Genomic DNA, 19719 nt, shown 5'->3' on the forward strand with positions numbered 1-19719 from the left:
TTTTGATGGGCATGACCCATATTTGAACTTGACCTAGATATCATTTAGACACAACTTCTGACCAAATTTGTTGAATATCAAATGAAAACTACTTCAGTTAAAGAGCAGACAACATGCTAAATCCTTGAAATGCACTAAGTGACCCCGAGACCTAGTTTTTAATTCGGCATGACCCATATTCAAACTTTACCTAGATATTGTCTAGATACAACTTCTGACCAAATTTGGTGAAGATCGGATAAAAAATACTTCAATTAGAGAGCGGACACCATGCTAAATCCTTGAAATGCACTAAGTGACCTAGTTTTTGATCGGCATGACCCATATTTTAACTTTTCCTAGATATCATTTAGACACAACTTCTGACCAAGTTTGGTGAAGATCGGATGAAAACTATTTGAAATAGAGAGTGGAAACTTCTGTGGATACCGCCCGCCAAGGGTGAAACTATAATACGTCCAATTTTGAAAAATGGGCGTGTGAAAAGTGTTTCTGTAAATAAATTCAGAACAGCACACCCACATCTTGGTGAATTGAGCTCAGTTCAGGTAAATCAAACCTGGTTTCTTTCCCAATGTAATCCGCAATGTATACAAGCTTTCCACATTCAATGTATGTTTAATAATCTGCATAAGGTTGTATGAAAGCAGTATGGAGAACTACTATCTTAAGCAGTGTTTAACTTGTGACAAAAGCAACTGAGTCTTTTATAATTATATACTATTAGCCAGTCACTTGATTGTACGCTGAACATAAATATCAACATTGTCCGCATGCGTGAAGTATTGCATAGTGTTCAGTGTACAATAAAAAAAACTCAGAAAAAACAAGTGTTTTAAGCAAAGTTTAATGTGCTTTTTATCATAGATATATTACACTGGGGTGCATTTCAATAAAACCAGTAGAACACAAATGCTGAAAGCTGAATGATACGGAAAAATGATGTCTAAATAAAGCACTGGTGCACAAATAAAAGTAGAGCACCGCATAACGGGTGCCAACGCTCGGCTGCGGGTGCATTTTTTATAAAATGAAAGCTTGTCAGAAATTTGTTTTTTTTTAAAGGTCACAGTGACCTTGACCTTTGACCCAAATATGGGATAGGCGCGTAGAACTCATCAAGGCGCAGCTACATAAGAAGTTTCAAAGTTGTAGGTGGAAGCACTTTGATTTTATAGCCAATGTTAAAAACCTTGACAAAATGTTAAGGTTTTAGCACAATGCGGACAGCGGACGAGCTGGCTATGACAATACCTCGGGTTTTCTTCGAAAACAGACGAGCTAAAAATACTGTTACACAGAGATCAGAAATGTGTAACAAATGTAAAACATTTACATGTACTAAACAATGCATGAACACAGCTATAGCACTATAAATACATGTAAAATGATCACGATTAAGTGCACAAAGCAACTTAAAATCATAACAAGGATGAAACAAAATATTTAGAATAGGAAAATTAAAATTAATGGGAAACAATATGGCTATTTATATTATAATAATAAAGTAGTACAGACAGTTCTTTAACTAATATTAGGCCATCATATGGAAAGTATTGTCATTGCAGGCAGAACTTTAATTAATATTGAGTCAGCAAATAGGAAGTATTGTCCCTTAAACAACTAAGACATTAAGTGCAAGCAGAACTTGACCTAATATTATACCAGAAAGTGGAAAGTATTGTTTAGCACATGGGTAACATAAGTAGACAATGCAAACCAGCAGTTACTTGTTGAATTGTGTTTACCATATGGTTTAATATACAGAACAGTTGACCATTGGTCATAAACCATTATAACAAATCCTAGAATAAATCCTGTTATACATCAAAATCAATATACAACTTGTTCATTGGCTCATTCACAATATTTTAAATAAATAAAAAAAACACTATTTGTCAAAGGCCTACTGAAAAACATTAAAAAATAAACCCTCAAAAGATATTTAAAGATAGATTTACAGTAAAATGTGGGATTGGTACTTCCTCATTATAAACAAATTCTTCTCAAATTGAATCATAATCTAACAATCCTTCAACTAATTGGTACACTCAAACCACACAATAATATAATGTATCTATTCATAGATACAGATATACTGGGAACACAACTGAATTCTTAACATGCTTGGATGCAGATTATGAAAGCCTTATTAACCACTTAAAAAAAAAACATACAATTATGTTCAACCAAATCTGTGAAGAGTATCTACTGATGAAATGTCAACAGTTAACAATTATCTTGTGCATGCAGCTTCTCAATATAATTATATTGAAACCAACCAATGTCAAGTATACACATCCTGACTTGTACATTTAAAGTAAAATCTGATAAAGAATAAACAAACTCGGTTTCAATGCTACACATAAAATTGTTACCACTACCACTGCACAATTGTAAAAATAAGACTTTGACATTAAATTACATGAAACTGATTGTTCAAAAAATCAGAACACATATACATGTACATTCTTATTCATTTTGAAGCACTTTCTGCCATGATATATAACAGGATGTCATGTACCAGAACTCAACCTTGCTTATCAAAACATATATATAAGCCGGATTCTGGGAAAACTGGGCTTAATGCATGTGTGAAGTGTCGTCACAGATTAGTCAGTGCAGTCTGCACAGGCTAATAAGGGATGACACTTTCCACCTAAACTGGATTTTTGTGCAGAAGAGACTCTTGAAACCAAAAATTCCATTAAAGCTGAAAGTGTTTTCCCTGATTAGCCTGTGAAGACTGCACAGGCTGATCTGGGATGACATTTATGATTTTATGCACATGCATTTAGTCAAGTTTTCACAACACGCGGTTCATTTATCCATGGTGACCAGAATGGTTGCATGTAGTGTTGTCATGAAGACGTATTCTTCAGCAACACTGTGGCAGGTAGCACCATGTCCTGGGTTAGCTCTGCAGGAAATGTGTTCAGAATGTTCAGTATATGGCTCGTCAGATTCAGTAACCTGGGAAAAATAACCGGAAAAGGGAATTCATCGGAGCGAAACATATGCAATAAGTATTTGAGATTTCTATAATATTGAGAGGGTAAAGGGCATATGGAGTGGACATAAACAATGGAAACAAATAAATTGGCTCAATATCGTAATATAAATGTGTTACTTCACACAGAGCTTTCCTAAAAGACCCTTTGCAGTCACAACTTGTTCACAGACAGTACATGTATTAAAGTACTTTAAAATGGTCTTGCAAAATAAAAGTAAAGCACAACAAACACATTCATATGAGCCTCTTTATTGAAAGCTGGGCTTCTACCAGATTATCTTGTGCAGTCTGCACAGGCTAATCAAGAACAAACACCCTTTCCACCTAGACTTGATTGTGGTGTACAAGAAACTACCTTTCAAAGAAAAATTACATAAAAGCAGAGCAGCACAGGCTTAACTGGGATGACACTTTACACACATCCATATTACCCAATTTCCCAGAATGAGGCTCATCTAAATGCGTTGGTTGTGCATGCTTTTAATTTTTGCAAGACCTTTTTAAAAGTACATGTAGTTTAAAACTTCCACAAGACGAGTGTAGCATTTAATATTTGGGTAAGGAGCAGTTTTCATACGTGATTTAACAATGATCCCCCATGTACTGACCATTCCTGCTGCTCCTCTGTGAGACACCTCCTCATGTCCTCATCTGACTGGGCCAGTGTGGCCTTGATAGGCTTAAACATGCCCTCAATACTCTGCTTGTGCTGGGCAAACACTGGGCTCTTCAGGCTGGTCAGGGTTTGCTAAGAGATATAATAAAACATGCATATAAATAAGTTTACTCCCAATTTGTTGTTGCAGAACTTCAAAACTTGCCATCATGTACTATTAAATGTGACCTTAATTTTATACTTTATTTCAAATCTGAAATACTCAGAATGTGTTCCTTACAACGTTAAAGCTTACATACATATTGAACAAATAAATCAGGGTCCAGGAAGTTCAGACTTCCCGTTTTCAAGTCTATGCAAACCTTGCGGTCTGAGACAATGGCAGAAATATCAACAAGTAATAATATTACAGATAGGAAACAAAAAACTGCAAGTCAAACAGATAGATGTCAGCTTTAATATGGTGCAAAGCAAACTTAATTGGATCTAGTTTGGTGAATATGGATGCAAACTATTACATAAGAGAGTTAGCTTCGAAAATACCAGTGGTTCAATTTCAGAAAAAATAGATGTACAATAGTCAACACTTGTTATGTATATGTACTGTAAAGCTGCATACAAATATACATGCATTCATATACAATATAATCGTTTTGTATTTGACCAGTTAACAGACTACTAACTAGCACATGAATGCTATTGAACAAATTTTAGGGTAAATAAACCAGTATTTTATGTCTAAACAAAAAAACATTGATCCAATTCAAGCATAGAAGAAAATGTCTATGATGTCAGTATAGTTATCTGAATGTAAAAAGAATAATGATAAAATGAGGACACATACTTATTTATTGGAGTTTCAAGCATTAAAAGTCTTACAACTAACCAATTCTGACTTGTTAACTAAATGAAGTTCCGTGTCTTTGCACAGTTCTTTCACGTTCCAAAAGCATGTTTTGACAAGTAAGTGTAGGTAAGTAAAACAGTTTTTTTATAATAAACTTCATTTTTATTTGCTCATTTTGAAACAACTATAGTTACCAGAAATTTTGGCCTTTGTGCTAGAAATTAGTACCATTCACCAAATAAAGTATTACTGTTGAATCATTTATGACAAAAATGTCAGGTCTTAAACTACATTCATTCACAAATTGATATACAATGAGATTAATATGTACAATAGGATAATGTTTTTAAGATCTTACAAAAACTAAACATTTCAATAAACAAATTATGATTCATACATGTACCTTTTTGGAGAATGTTATGCTCTTTCAAGTGTATTGGTTAACATGACCTTTTATTTGTCTGAAAATATCTACTGTAAGCCCTTGTCAAAAATAACCGAAGATAACAGATCTTGGTTCATACATGTACCTTTTTGAAGAATGTTATGCTCTTTCAAGTGTATCGATTAACATGACCTTTCATTTGTCTGAAAATATCTACCAGTACTGTAAGCCCTTGTCAAAAATAACCGAAGATAACAGATCTCGTAACGTTTTGATATTATCAGCGTTTCTGTTAATAACATGGTCTATTTTGGTGTCAAGTACAAGGTCGTAGTCCCCATTATACTACAAATCCTTTATTACTAACAAAAAGACTTTTTTGGGGGGAAAGAAATCTTTGTAAACAATTGGTGTCTAATTATTTGGCACATCCAGGTTACAGTGATTGAGTCATTTTCATTCAAATGTTCAATCTAACAGTAAACAGTTACCACTCTGATCCCTATTGGTGGTATGAACTATTGCCATTATATGTTTTTGTTACACCTGAGTCCTGATTGGTGAATAAACTAAACATCAAACTACTGATCTAGAATACTGTGTAGCTTTCCCATTTTTTATATTTTTTTTTAATATAGTCAGTTTCTTATAAAACACACAAGATGTGTCATACTTAATGTTTATCACTCCTCAAAAGGAAAAGAGTAATATGCATTACATTTCATAGAAAATTTATCTGTAATAAATAATTGTTAGTCTTAAAATGCTCGTTTTTATTGAGTGTTTGAATACCATATTACTAAATTAGCAGTTTTCAAAAGCCACTTGAAAGACTTAAGTACTGGTGGCAATTCATGAACACTTGTCTAAAAATAGATTTTTAGTTGAAAAAACGTACTGAATTTGGAAAAACCATGTCTAAAAATAGATTACAGTCACTGTTGCAAATACTTTGTACTAAAAATAGATTGTAAAAAAATGTTTAAAAACTATTGTAAAATGGGCAGATTTTAAGCACTTAACAACAAAAATACACACACAAACCCCCCAAAATTTAACATTAATAACAAGATATGAGCATGGGCATATGTTGACAAATATATGGTCAATTCAAGTATGCAGTCACACATATCAGAAATGAACTGTAAATCATCAATAACTTATAGCATAGATACTTAAGAAAAGTTTAAGATTATTAAAGATAAAGAACGACAAACTTTTGTAAATTCTATTTTTTGAAGATATGTTTGGGCAGAATGTGTCCTTCGGAAAAAAAAGCTATATTTATCTATTACATTCTAGATGGTCAAATGTTTCTTATTGACAGTTCTTGGTACATTTGTATTTCAAGGTGTTTGCACAGAAAATGAAAAGACAGTTTATTTCTGGTGATAAGCACATTAGTTCACAATGTCGCTAGCACTTTCAATAGCGTTTAACTGGCCCAGGATTCACTGATGATGCTTTCAATATTGTCCTGAATGTCAAATGTAATGCACTCATAGTTTTTGGTTAATGCAAACATTAACCCGTTAAAAAAGCATGTGGTCTCAATGGCTTGATGAAGGAGTCTGTACATTAACCCTTTCCCTCTCAGAAGCTAAGTGAAATTGGCTATATGCAAACAGCATAAAACCATGAAGTCGCAGTCTGTTCAGGTTTTATTCTGTTTGCTGCTCATCAGTATCTAAGGTTTGGAAATGAAGCCTTTAAAACTTGAATCTATTAACTTTTTTAGGGACGACACATGCGTAAAAATATGTATCTATGAGGTAAATGGTTAACGTAACGCATCCGTAATGGGCACCTTTCCATATATAATCTTATGTATTATTTTCTTAATCAGCATCATTTCGCTGAACTACATGCACATTTTTAGGTAGGCTTTCCATGCTTTAAAAAAATTTTTACTGTTTATTTCAAAACCACCCCAAAGCTCGGCTTTTGTCCAGTTTATATGCATTCCTGGGATATTAGAAAGTTCCATATTTCATCCAGATTTCCAAATATGGGCATGCAGTTGGTGTGTACAGATGCAGTAAAGGTGTAAAGTTAAAACAAGATGAAATAAGTATTCTTTTAAAGACATTTATTTTGCATAACTTGTTATCTATGGAAGAGCGCCATGAAATGTAAGTGGTTTCAGCCAAGTAGAAATTGGATTGGTTCAAAACAAAGTGTCATAACATTCAAAATAGTATCATTTAAGTAATATTTTGAACTTTGTTTTTATGGATACACTATATACAGCAAAAAAAAACAAGAAATAGACAGATTTACCGTTTACTTTTTGAAATAAAAATAAAAATGCAACATGCATGATTCGTATTTTCAGTAGTAAATCACCCAATTTAGCCATAACGTTGTTTTAATTAAAAAAATTGAAGAATGTGCAATAAAATTGCAACATATTTAACAATAAACATAGCTTATATGCTATATTAAATCAAATTACTTTAGAAAAGAAATAAAACGCTTGCAAAAAGAATGCGTTGTCTGCAGGAGTCGAACCTGCATCGGAAGATCACAAAGGATTTCTAGTCTATCGACTTAACCACTCGGCCACCACAACTTCACATTAGTACCTGCGTAAATTAGATATCCATAAGTAAACATGTAACAAGGCTCTTCTATCTTTGAAAAAATCGCGGGAAATCATTATGGGTGCGCTACCTTAAAGCCTGCTGACCATATTTTTCAACTGACGTTAACAGTTTTTACGGCTTAAAGTTAATGTTCGGACCAAATTTCAAGAATATTGGGAAAAAAAAACGTGACTTTATGAGTATTCACAAGTTTGTTTTTAAATTTGACCTTTTGTTTGACCTCAAGTGACCAAGTTTTGAACTAGGCAAATATATCATCCAGAAATGTTCTAACCAAGGTTCATGAATATTGGGCAATAAATGTGGTCTCTGGAGTGTTGACAAAGTAAATGCTGACAACAGACCATAAACGACGGACAAAAGGCAATCACACAAGCTCACCATGAGCACATGTAGCAAGGTTCGGTATAAGGAGAACTTATACTGCCTTGCTATATGAGCTAGCTTTTATAGCGACGCGGTAGAGTGTCTGCCTGATTTGGAACCGGGAGGTCCCGGGTTCGATCCCTAGTATGGTCGGGGATTTTTCTAGCTGGGTTACACACATTGTGCTCAGGTGAGCTAAAAACAGACCTGCTAAAAACATTGCCTTAATTGTCCTTTATTAAAAAAAAGCACTTTATTGAAACAAGCAAAATAATAGGTCTGACTAAGAAGATATAGGAAAAAAGGGTTTCCAACGCTTTAACCTATAATTTAGCATAAAAGGGTATTATCCACATAGCGTTTAATTTGGTGTTTAAGCTTTGGCTTCTTGAAGTACCGGGTTCAAACCCCTCACAGGGTCCTTTTTAAAATATTATCTTTTCTTATTATCATAATCATATAAAACCACATCAAATTATAATGTTTTGTTGGCAAAGTCATTTCATGACTTTTTTAATGATACATAAAATCTGTGATAGTAATACAATGGAGACACATTACATAAATCAGTACAGTATGGTGAACACAAACCAAACATACACGCACCCAGAATGTGGATTGAACCAGTGTTGCCTAGGTGAGAAGTGCATGTACCACCCACCTGTGCTAACTATGCAGCCAATTTAGTGATACTCACATAGAGTAAAGCCAGCTGATGTGCTATGTATTTATGTGAGGAAGGATTGGCACAGTCGTTGTGAAGCTGCCGTGCCAATGTGGACATCTGCCCTAGCTGTGACACACTGTTCAAATAATCTGCAATAACAACAGAATACTAATTTAAATGACTTTAAATGTGTTGTTAACAAATGGAATTTTCAAATTTGTCACTTCTCTTTTGGAGTGATGCCATATTTTGGCATTGAATTGCAGAAAGTGCAGTAAGACTAGTCTACCCACTCAAATTCTGCATTTCAAGAGTACTGATCTTTTAATTTCTATAGATTCTTTCATATTAAAACAAGAGCACCGCCTTGCGGGTGCAGACCACTCATCTATTTTCTTTTTAAAGGTGAAGGGACTCTCATTTTCAATCACAAAGGAGGGAGGGGTGGAGTGAAGAGGGGTGCATTGTGTGGGTGTGTGGACATTTATTACATTATCTTCCAAAAATACGAAAAAAAGGAAAAAAAAATTGGGGTGGGGGGGATGGGGGGTGGGGGTGGGGATTCTTGGGTGCGATGGTTGGACGGTATTTCAAACATAAAATAATAAAAATAAATATTTGTGTTTTTTAACCGTTTCAAAAAACAAAATTGGGGGGGGGGTGAGGTGGGGGGGTATAGTGTGAGGGTGTGGTGGTAATTTGTGAGATGATCTTAAAAAAAAAAAAATTAGGGGGGGGGGGGATTCGGGTGGGGGGAGGGGGGGTGGGGGGATTCTTGGGTGCGATGGTTGGACGGTATTTCAAACATAAAATAATCAAAATAAATAGTTTTGTTTTTTAACCGTTAAAAAAAAATAATTTGGGGAGGGGGTGGGGTGGGGTGGGGGTATAGTGTGAGGGTGTGGTGGTCATTTGTGAGATGATCTTAACAAAAAAAAACAAAAACAAAAAAAAAACAAGATGTGTTTGTGAAACACTATGTCCCCCTTTATGATGTTTGACCTTGTAGGATGACCTTGACCTTGTGAAGGATGACCTTGACCTTTCACCACTCAAAATGTGCAGCTCCATGAGATACACATGCATGCCTAATATCAAGTTGCTATCTTCAATATTGCAAAAGTATTCATAAAATAAGCGATTTGGGCCACATATATTTGACCTCTGACCTTGAAGGATGACCTAGACCTTGACCTTTCACCACTTAAAATGTGCAGCTCCATGAGATGCACATGCATGCCAAATATCAAGTTGCTATCTTCAATATTGCAAAAGTATTTATAAAATAAGCGATTTGGGCCACATATATTTGACCTCTGACCTTGAAGGATGACCTTGACCTTGACCTTTCACCACTCAAAATGTGCAGCTCCATGAGATACACATGCATGCCAAATATCAAGTTGCTATCTTCAATATTGCAAAAGTATTCATAAAATGAGCGATTTTGGCCACATATATTTGACCTTTGACCTTGAAGAATGACCTTGACCTTGACCTTTCACCACTCAAAATGTGCAGCTTCATGAGATACACATGCATGCCAAATATGAAGTTGCTATCTTCAATATACCAAAGTTATTGCAAAATGTTAAAGTTGGCGCAAACAGACCAACAGACAGACCAACAGACAGACAGGGCAAAAACAATATGTCCCCCACTACTATAGTGGGGGACATAAAAAGGGGGGGGATAAGGGGGGGGGGGGGGGGGGGGGAAGGGGGCGGCACGGGCGATGGTTTGGGTGGAGTCTATTGTGGTATGTCAGGTAAGATTAGTTTTGTCAAAGTATCAATGAAATCTAATCATAAATAAAGAAGTTATGGCAATTTTAGCAAAATTTAATGATTTGACCTTGAGAGTCAAGGTCATTTAAAGGTCAAGGTAAAATTCAACTTGCCAGGTACAGTAACCCCATGATAGCATGAAAGTATTTGAAGTTTGAAAGCAATAGCCTTGATACTTAAGAAGTAAAGTGGATCGAAACACAAAATTTAACCATAAATTAAAAGTTACTAAGTCAAAAAAGGGCCATAATTCCGTAAAAATGACATCCAGAGTTATGCAACTTGTCCTTTTACTGTACCCTTATGACAGTTTGCGAGTGTTCCAAGTATGAAAGCAATATCTATGATACTTTAGGGGTAAAGTGGACCAAAACACAAAACTTAACCAAACTTTCAATTTTCTAAGTATAAAGGGCACATAATTCCGTCCAAATGCCAGTCAGAGTTACATAACTTTGCCTGCACAGTCCCCTTACGATAGTTAATAAGAGTTGCAAGTATGAAAGCAATAGCTTTGATACTGTAGGAATAAAGTGGACCTAAACACAAAACATCACCAAATTTTCAATTTTTTAAGTATAAAAAGGGCACATAATTCCGTCAAAATGCCAGTCAGAGTTAAATTACTTTTCCTGCACAGTCCCCTTATGATAGTTAGTAAGTGTTGCAAGTATGAAAGCAATAGCTTTGATACTTAAGGAATAAAATGGACCTAAACACAAAACTTAACCAAAATTTTCAATTTTCTAAGTATAAAAAGGGCACATAATTCTGTCAAAATGCATGCCAGAGTTATCTAACTTTGCCTGCCCAGTCCCCTCATGATAGTAAGTAAGTGTACCAAGTTTGAATGCAATAGCATTGATACTTTCTGAAAAAAGTGGACCTAAACGCAAAACTTAACCAAAATTTTCAATTTTCTAAGTATAAAAAGGGCACATAATTCAGTCAAAATGCACGCCAGAGTTATCTAACTTTGCCTGCCCAGTCCCCTCATGATAGTAAGTAAGTGTACCAAGTTTGAATGCAATAGCATTGATACTTTCTGAGAAAAGTGGACCTAAATGCAAAACTTAACCGGACGCCGACGCCGACGCCAAGGTGATGACAATAGCTCATAATTTTTTTTCAAAAAATAGATGAGCTAAAAAAAATCACTGTTGTTAATTATTATTTTATTTACAACAATGATTATATCTTATACATATGATATACATGTATGTTACTTTTTGACATTTTTTGTTAAATTTGCTTTAGAAGTTTGGGCTACTGTATAATACTAATAACAGTTATAACAGTTTCGAGAAATTTTCTCCTGATATTATTTTTGGTGTTTCATTATTTCTATATCTAGTACTGCTATATACTAGTACATGATAGAACATACTATCTAAAGTGGAGTTCTCATTATCCAGAGCGAATGTGCGAGGACTGGCCAGGTAGGTAACAGTTCTGGGAAACAACTTGTCCAAGCCTTGACTGTAGATATACCTCTGGAATGGGCAATACAAAATATAATTTTGTTTTTTATACAAGTGATGGAAAAGAGCTTGATAAGACTTTGACTCTTGATATTCCTCAGGAACAAAGGAAACAGCAGATTGTGTTATAGCAATATTTAAGAACACCTAGACACATAAATTTGACCACGATCTGTCACTTGATTTCTAGTGACAACAAGAAACTGTCAGAGACGGGTGATGCTCCCCAAAGTTTTTTTTTGTCACAATATTGCACTATATATTCAGATAAAAGGAAACGTCTTGAGGGGCATAACTTTGTACAAAATAATATGATGGATGGTTTAGCAACTTAAAAATTTCAAAGGGCCATAACTCTCTAAATAAATCATCTAACCAGAACCCACTTATAACATGTGCCTCTCCTCAAGGTAGTTAAGCTTCCTATAAAGCTTCATTGAATTCCAGTCAGTAGTTGGGGGGACAAGAATTGCACTATATGTACAGTTAATAGAACATTTCAAAGGGCCATAACTCTGTGAAAAATCATCCGACCAGAACCGGCCTATAATATGCACATCTTCTCTTGGTAGTGAAGCTTCCCATAAAGTTTAATTGAATTCTGGTCATTAATTGCTGAGAAATAGCCCAGACAAAAATTGTGCACGCACAGACACACGCACAAACAGACAAAGCGGCGACTATATGCTCCCCCTCAAAATTTTGGGGGATCTTAAAAAAGGAACATTTGTAAGGTATCTTTTGCAACAAATAATGGGCGAGTCTAATTTTTTTCAAGAATTTTTCCTGCAGAAAAAGGGCAGAGTATAACACAATGCAAGTATTTTAAGGACGAATTTCAAATATTAAATTTATTTGTGGAAGAATCATTAAAAATTCTGTCAAGTGCTTAAAAATTCTGTCAAGTTTAGGTTATTGCGTTTTTTGTAACCACGCTTGTAATAAAACCACTCAAGCTAATGCCCTTGTAATTTTATTTCAATGCTTCGAAACTCCAAACAGTTGGTTATTACCACAAGAACCAACGCTTAACTAGAATTTTTGTCTTCAATCATGACTTAGTGCTTTTAATGAACAGCTGTGTCAATAACTATTTGTTGTGTCAAACAATATAAACCCTAGACCAAAGTCAAAATAAGGTCAAGGTAGAAGTAAAATTGGTATACAGAGAATGTCCATGAGCAACAGCTGTTTAAGTATTACAGAGTTTTAGTTATCTATGTTGGTGCTATATAATTCCGTAAATTTTACTTTGTCAAGGACAGCAAGAAGCACGAACTGACTGAAAGATATGACAATCACTATATGCCTTCTGCATCAAGATGCATGAGCATAAAAATATATGTTTATAATAATGACCTGAGTTTACAATTATTATATGTTTGAAGATGCTTAATAAAAACTGGTCTTTAGTAATTACTGGCCCTTCAAAGTTATTCCTGTTTTCATAACTGTGAAGCATTTCTTTTAACTTAATATGATTGCCAGAAAAACAAAATTATGACCATGACCACAGTGCTAAATTTATTTAAACAGATAAAAGTTGTTCACAACATACCAGGCAGTCTTGGAATTCAGGTGGGACCTTTTCAAGTAGGCGACTCATTCTATCACATACAACTGTGGCTGAAAGAGTACAGTCATGAGTTTTATTATTAAGACCTTATAACAACAGATGGACAAACAGAGCAAAAAAACTAGTCCATTGGAAAAAAAACTGTAAGGAACCAGGGCCATACGCAGTAATTTTTGACTGGGGGGGGGGCTGAACTGGGGAAGATGCAGGAGGGGTCTCCCGGCTGACCCGATTTTTTTTAATTTGGCACTTTTCAATGTGAATTTTAATGCTTAAAAAACTTATTTTGTTTTAAAAACATGGCCAACACTTTCTGAAAATTAGTGTGAAATTTACAACAGCTTTAGATTTCAGAAATGTATGATGTTTTGTGAAGAAGGAAACCACACCTTGAACATTAAAATCTTTTATTAAGGAATGTATCATAAAGTATGACTGACATATAACCATAATAGCATTTTCTGTTTGAATTCAAACCTCCTCTACAGTTTTAAAGTAAATTCCCAATAAAATGTTTACTATCTACTACGCATTTTTACTTTCACCATCATCAACATAGATACACCATCACAATCATCTAAAACTCCTACATTAGATAGGACTTAAATTTTTTCTATATAATAGCAGTTTTCCAAAGTGTTTTTTTACGCAACGCTTTCAGATATTGAGCTAATTCTTGGTATGCAAGTCTACCTACATGACCTACAGATGAAGTGTGAAATCTGGTCCATTGATTTTTGGCGAAGTTATGGGCCTTGGACTTTAAAATTTTCTCTACGGCTTTTTACGCAACTCTTTCATATATTGAGCTGGTTTTTATGCCCCTGATAGAATGTCATAAAGCAGTTGGACTCTTCGCCTAACTGTCCGTCCGGCATTTATTTTCCGAAATTATTTTCGAAACGCTTTAAGATATTGACCCGATATTTGGTGTGCAAGTCTACCTCCATTACTTACAGATGAATTGTGAGTTTCATTCCGGTCCATTGATTTTTGGCGAAGTTATGGGCCTTGGACTAAGACAAAGAAACTTACTTGTTCAAAAAATGAGTATCAATACCTCTCTTATTGCTCCCAACATTATTTATTTTTCAACTGCTTGTATTAGTTGCTTTCATTTGCTGCTTCTCTTTCCTTTGCCAATCAAAAGACGTGTTACATCAACCATAGATAGATGAAGCATTCAGGATCACAAGGGGTAATGACTGATGGGGGATGTGTATACAAGGTGATAAGAAAACATTGTCTTGTGGCTTATTTCTCTGGCAAGCGCTAATCCACTTATTAATTAGAGATAATACAACACATCTGCTATTTTGTGTTTAGAGAATGTGTTCTGTTGGCCATTTCATGAGTGAACAAGGCCCATTATTTAACAAGAGCACCGCATAACGGGTGCCACGCTCGGCTGCGAAAGCATGTCAGAATTATTTTTTATTTTTTAAGAGGTCACAGTGACCTTGACCTTTGACCTAGTGACCCATAATGGGTGTGGCGTGTAGAACTCATCAAGGTGCGTCTGCATATGAAGTTGCAAAGTTGTAGGTGGAAGCACTTTGATTTTAGAGCCAATGTTAAGGTTTTAGCACGACGCCGGCGAACGGCTGACGGCGAGCAGGCTATGACAATAGCTCGGGTTTTCTCCAAAAACAGCCTCGCTAAAAAAATAATCCTAACTCAACAGCCAGCTGGAGGAAGGGGGGGGGGGGGGGGGGGGGGTGACCCGAGCCACAGGGCCTCGGCCTGGGTGCGGGATTGGGAACAAACACTGTTTGGACTTATAGAGCTTCATGAAGATTACCTGAGCATATATATTCATATGTAAGTTTAAATCTTCTGATTAATGTCTAAAAATAATCTATTGGAAATAAAAAACAAGAGGGCCATTGGCCCAAAGGGGCTAACCTGAGACCCAAAGGAAAGGAAGTTTTTGAGCTCACATGACCGAGTTTCAATCTCAGCCGAGATTTCATTGGAAAAAATGTTCTGACCAAAGTTTTATGAAGATAGGCCAATCAATGTGGCTAGAATAGTTTCAACAAGTTTTAACTATAACCATATAAGGAAAACTGCCCCGGGCAACCATGTTTTTCAACAAACCAGAAGAATTTTCCAACTCAACAGAGAAATGATTAGAACAAGTATTCTGACTAAGTTTCATTTAGATTGCATTAAAAATGTCTCTTCTAGAGTGTTAACAACGTTTCACTTTAGCCATAACAGGAAAAATGCCCCGCCCCCTGGCCACCATGTTTTTCAACAAACCATATCCATTTTTAAACTCAGTCGAGCTATCATAAAAAAAAATTCTTACCAAGTTTCATACAGATTTGACTATAAATGTGACTTCTAGAGTGTTAACAATGTTTCGCTATAGCCATATAAGGAAAAGCGCCCCAGCCCCCAGTCGGCAATGTTTTTCAACGGACCGGAACCATTTTCAAACTCAGCCCAGATATCATGAGAACAAATGTTCTCACCAAGTTTCATGAGGATTGGACTAAAAAGAGTGAGAGTGTAAACAAGGTTATACTATAGCAATATAAGGACAAATGCCCCGCCCCCTAGCAGCCATGTTTTTAAACAGACCCAAACCATTTTCAATCTCATACAAGATATTATAAGCACAAAAATAATGTTTGAGTAAGTTTCATGAAGATTGGACAATAAATGTGACTTCTAGAGCGTTAACAAGATTTTACTATAGTTATACATGTATATAGAAAACTTCCCCGCCCCCTGGCAGCCATATTTTTCAACCAACTTGAACCATTTTCGAACTCGTCTAAGATATCATGTTCTTACCTGGCGGCCATGTATTTCAACAGACCAGAACCATTTTTGATCTCAAACAAGTATCATTAGAGCTAATGTTCTGACAAGGTTTCATGAAGATTTGACAATTAATGTGACTTCTATAGACTAGTGTTAACAAGTTTTTACTATAGCCATATGGAAAACTTCCACGCCCCTTGGCAACCATGTTTTTAACCAATCCGGACCCTTTCCAAACTTGTCCAAGATATCATTGGGGCATGTGTCCTGACCAAGTTTCATGAAAATTGGACAATAAATGTGTCCTGTATAATATTAACAAGGTAAGTGTTGATGAAGCATGACGGACGACGCATGACAACAAAAGGCGATCACAAAAGCTCACCATGAGCACGTTGTGCTCAGGTGAACTTAAAATAAGAGATAATAATAGTATATAAGTCCACTGAGTCCTACGACTAATTAGTTTTTATATTGTCAAAAAAATTTATCACTGACCTCTGTCAATAAATGAGTTGCTTACATGGCCATTTCTTATGCTGGTTTGCTGAAAAAGACATGAGAAACAGTTAACATACAAGAAGAAATGTAGAACATGGATAATAACAGGTCTGATCATTTTATTCCAGATAGAGTTTAGTTCTCAGTAGCCTTAAATATTTTATTTTCATTCAAGTTCAAAGGCTGAAATTAAAGCTGTAGACCTGACTTGCAAGCAATGCAACCAACATACAATGAGCACATTATTTTTAAATTAACAAGAGGGCCTGAAAGGCCCAAAGTCGCTCACCTGAGATAACATTCAAGATATTATTGGGACAAATCTTCTGACCAAGTTTCATGAAGATCCGAATATAAATGTGGCCTCTAGAGTGTTAACAAGGTTTTACTATAGCCATATAAGGAAAAATGCCCCGCCCCCTGGCAGCCATGTTTTTCAACCAACAGGCATTATTTTTGAACTCGTTCAAGATATCCTTGAGACCAATCTTCTGACCAAATTTCATGACAATTGGACAATGAATGTGGCCTCGAGAGTGTTAACAAGGTTTTACTAAAGCCATATAAGGAAAAATGCCCCGCCCCTGGTGGCCATGTTTTTAAAGCAACCAAAACATTTTTTGAACTCATCCAAGATATCATTGGGAAAGATCTTCTGACCAAGTTTCATGATGAATGGAAAATAAATGTGACCCATAAAGTGTTAACAAGATTTTGCTATAGCCATACAGGGCTTGGCCGTGAGGGCAACGTGGGCGATAACTTCGCCCGGGACATAATAATGTCGCCCTTAAATTACATGAAGGAGAAGTTGACTTCGCCTTCTTTTTTTACAACATCAACGTTTTTTTCTCTCAACTTTTTCATCTAAAACTTCTCTTTTTTCACTTGTCATAAATTCACCGATGACGCTTGTTATCAGTTTATTATCACAGCAAAAGATCGACTGCTGTGAAAGCTTATCCAGGCAACTAGCATATGTGGGCATTCACTCCAAACAATAACGGTTTAGATCAAAAGATCAAAGTGTGTGTCATTTCGCAGACAGTTTTGATAATTCTCTGTTCTGCAAGCGCAATTGACATGACATCTTATCAGTGATCGCTCCGCCCACTTAATCACGTGGCTCAGCGGGAAGAAAACCTAGACAAGCTAACACCAAAATGGCTTCTTTGCCTATAGACTGCATATAGATTTACGCGATATTCCGGATTATTTTATGGACTTGTTTAACACCATATAACACTTGTAAAGGGGTTGATGCCATTTAGTTATTCTGCAAATGCAAAAAATATACGATTAAAGAGAACATCAGCTATTTATAACGGGTAAATCGGTACATTAAACACGCTCTCAAACGCTTGCGCGCTTACCGAAATTGAACCCGTTATTACGTGTAATGGTAGTATTTGCAATTAATTAACACTTCACCGGTATTTACCCGTGTTATTAACAAAATTATTACCGAAACATCCCCCTTCCCGTGTATTTGACACGAAATAGCGCTTTATAACTGGGAATTCGGTGAAGTTCTACGCGCTTTCTGACGCCGGGTGGGTACCTCGATCCCACATTGAGTATAAAAGTGATATTAATCATATTAAACATTGCTTATGGGACATTTATCAATCACTATAATTTAAAGCGCAACAACAGCACGGTAAGTTTGGACATTGTCTGATATAAAATAAGCGTTGTACGAAATGGTCAGGCTATTATAAATGGGAGGCGGAAAACGACAACGGGCGAGGCATGGTATGGTATTGCGCAAGGGGGGGTTAGAGGGTTAGGGTTTGGGTTTGGGTTAGTGTTTGGGTTAGCCTAAACCCAACCCTAACCCTAACCCGACCCCTAAACCTTACCCTTACCCTTTTTTGGGGTTATCACCCCTGACCATGCCTCGCCCGTTGTAGTTTTCCGCCTCCCATTATAAATTAATAAGGCTACCAATATCAGACGCTCGCGCAGGTCCCGACTTCCCCGAAGTTACCGCATTTATTGGTTAACTAATATCAGTAATAATAACTCATTTACAATAGCATTTATCGATACGTCTTTATTAAAATAATAACAAAATGGTTTTCACTTGTTTCTGACACACACAGAAACGCGATTTTTAACGGGGATTTCGTAAAGTTACACGAATTGGGTACCAAAATTCTCAATTATTTTACATGCACACTTGACATTATACATACTCAATAATGCTTAGTTATTGCTTATATGACATTTCAAGTTAGTGAAATAAAATAATGTTCTATAAAGGGGATCTCGGTAATTCTTGAAGCTTCCACTCGCTTTTGTCAAGACCGCATTGCCGCGTTGGAAATGGTATACATTTAATTCATCTAACTTATCTTTCTGGATACCAAATGTCAGAGCTGCATTAACCCTTTTTACACCGTTTTTGCCATATTTCATTTCCGCTTTTTAATCCGAACAAAATAAACGAAACTCGTTTAAAAAAATTAGATCTAGGCATTCGAGCTCCTAGTGTGGATTAAAAGCGTTTATTGGTGACACCACATGAGTGCAAATGTGTAAATACCGTTAATAAGATAATATATCACATGTCACCTTCAAATAACATGCATGATGTCAATTAAGTGCATTACTATCAGAGTAATAAAACACAGCATGAATTAGGCTTCATGCTGGATTTTATTTCTCTTTAAGTAATGCAGATGAACCTCGCTTCTGACCTAGTAACTGATAAAACTATTTTTAAAAAAGTGAAATATAATGTGATAATCAGATCGATAACATAAACTATTATACTATCTGCTAGTATATCCGATAAAAATATATTTTAATTGTCTTTGACAGTGTTGACGTTCAGTTGTTCGTGGTGACGACCGCATGTATTTATACATCTCTTACACTTCTCAAGATCTCTTTTCGCCTTTGGAAACGATATAAATTAAATGTCACCAACTAATCTTTCAGGATATCGATTGTCCGAGTTACATAATCCCCATTGACACCGTTTAACCATTTTTAATCGTTTTATTAAGAGGAAAACAAAAGAAACTCGTTGGAATAAAAGTGAACCTAAACATGTAGCTTGTCTAGAAAATGGCGGACAGGTCGTTACTAACG

At 35.7% G+C, this 19719-nt stretch overlaps 1 protein-coding gene across 1 annotated transcript in view; it reads right to left on the reverse strand.

Moving 5' to 3' along the window:
• Positions 1–831: 831 nt before the first annotated feature.
• Positions 832–19719, reverse strand: part of LOC127836148 (uncharacterized) — a 31206-nt gene continuing 12318 nt past the window's right edge. The window contains exons 3-8 of the mRNA XM_052362579.1: positions 16618–16666; positions 13327–13394; positions 11675–11780; positions 8531–8649; positions 3622–3761; positions 832–2973 (exon numbers count right to left, since the gene is read on the reverse strand). Coding sequence (XP_052218539.1) covers positions 2862–2973; positions 3622–3761; positions 8531–8649; positions 11675–11780; positions 13327–13394; positions 16618–16666 — 594 coding nt within the window. The 3' untranslated portion in view covers positions 832–2861. The remainder of the gene's footprint in view (positions 2974–3621; positions 3762–8530; positions 8650–11674; positions 11781–13326; positions 13395–16617; positions 16667–19719) is intronic.

This window comes from Dreissena polymorpha, chromosome 6, assembly GCF_020536995.1.
Source record: "Dreissena polymorpha isolate Duluth1 chromosome 6, UMN_Dpol_1.0, whole genome shotgun sequence".
Taxonomy (NCBI): Eukaryota; Metazoa; Mollusca; class Bivalvia; order Myida; family Dreissenidae; genus Dreissena; species Dreissena polymorpha.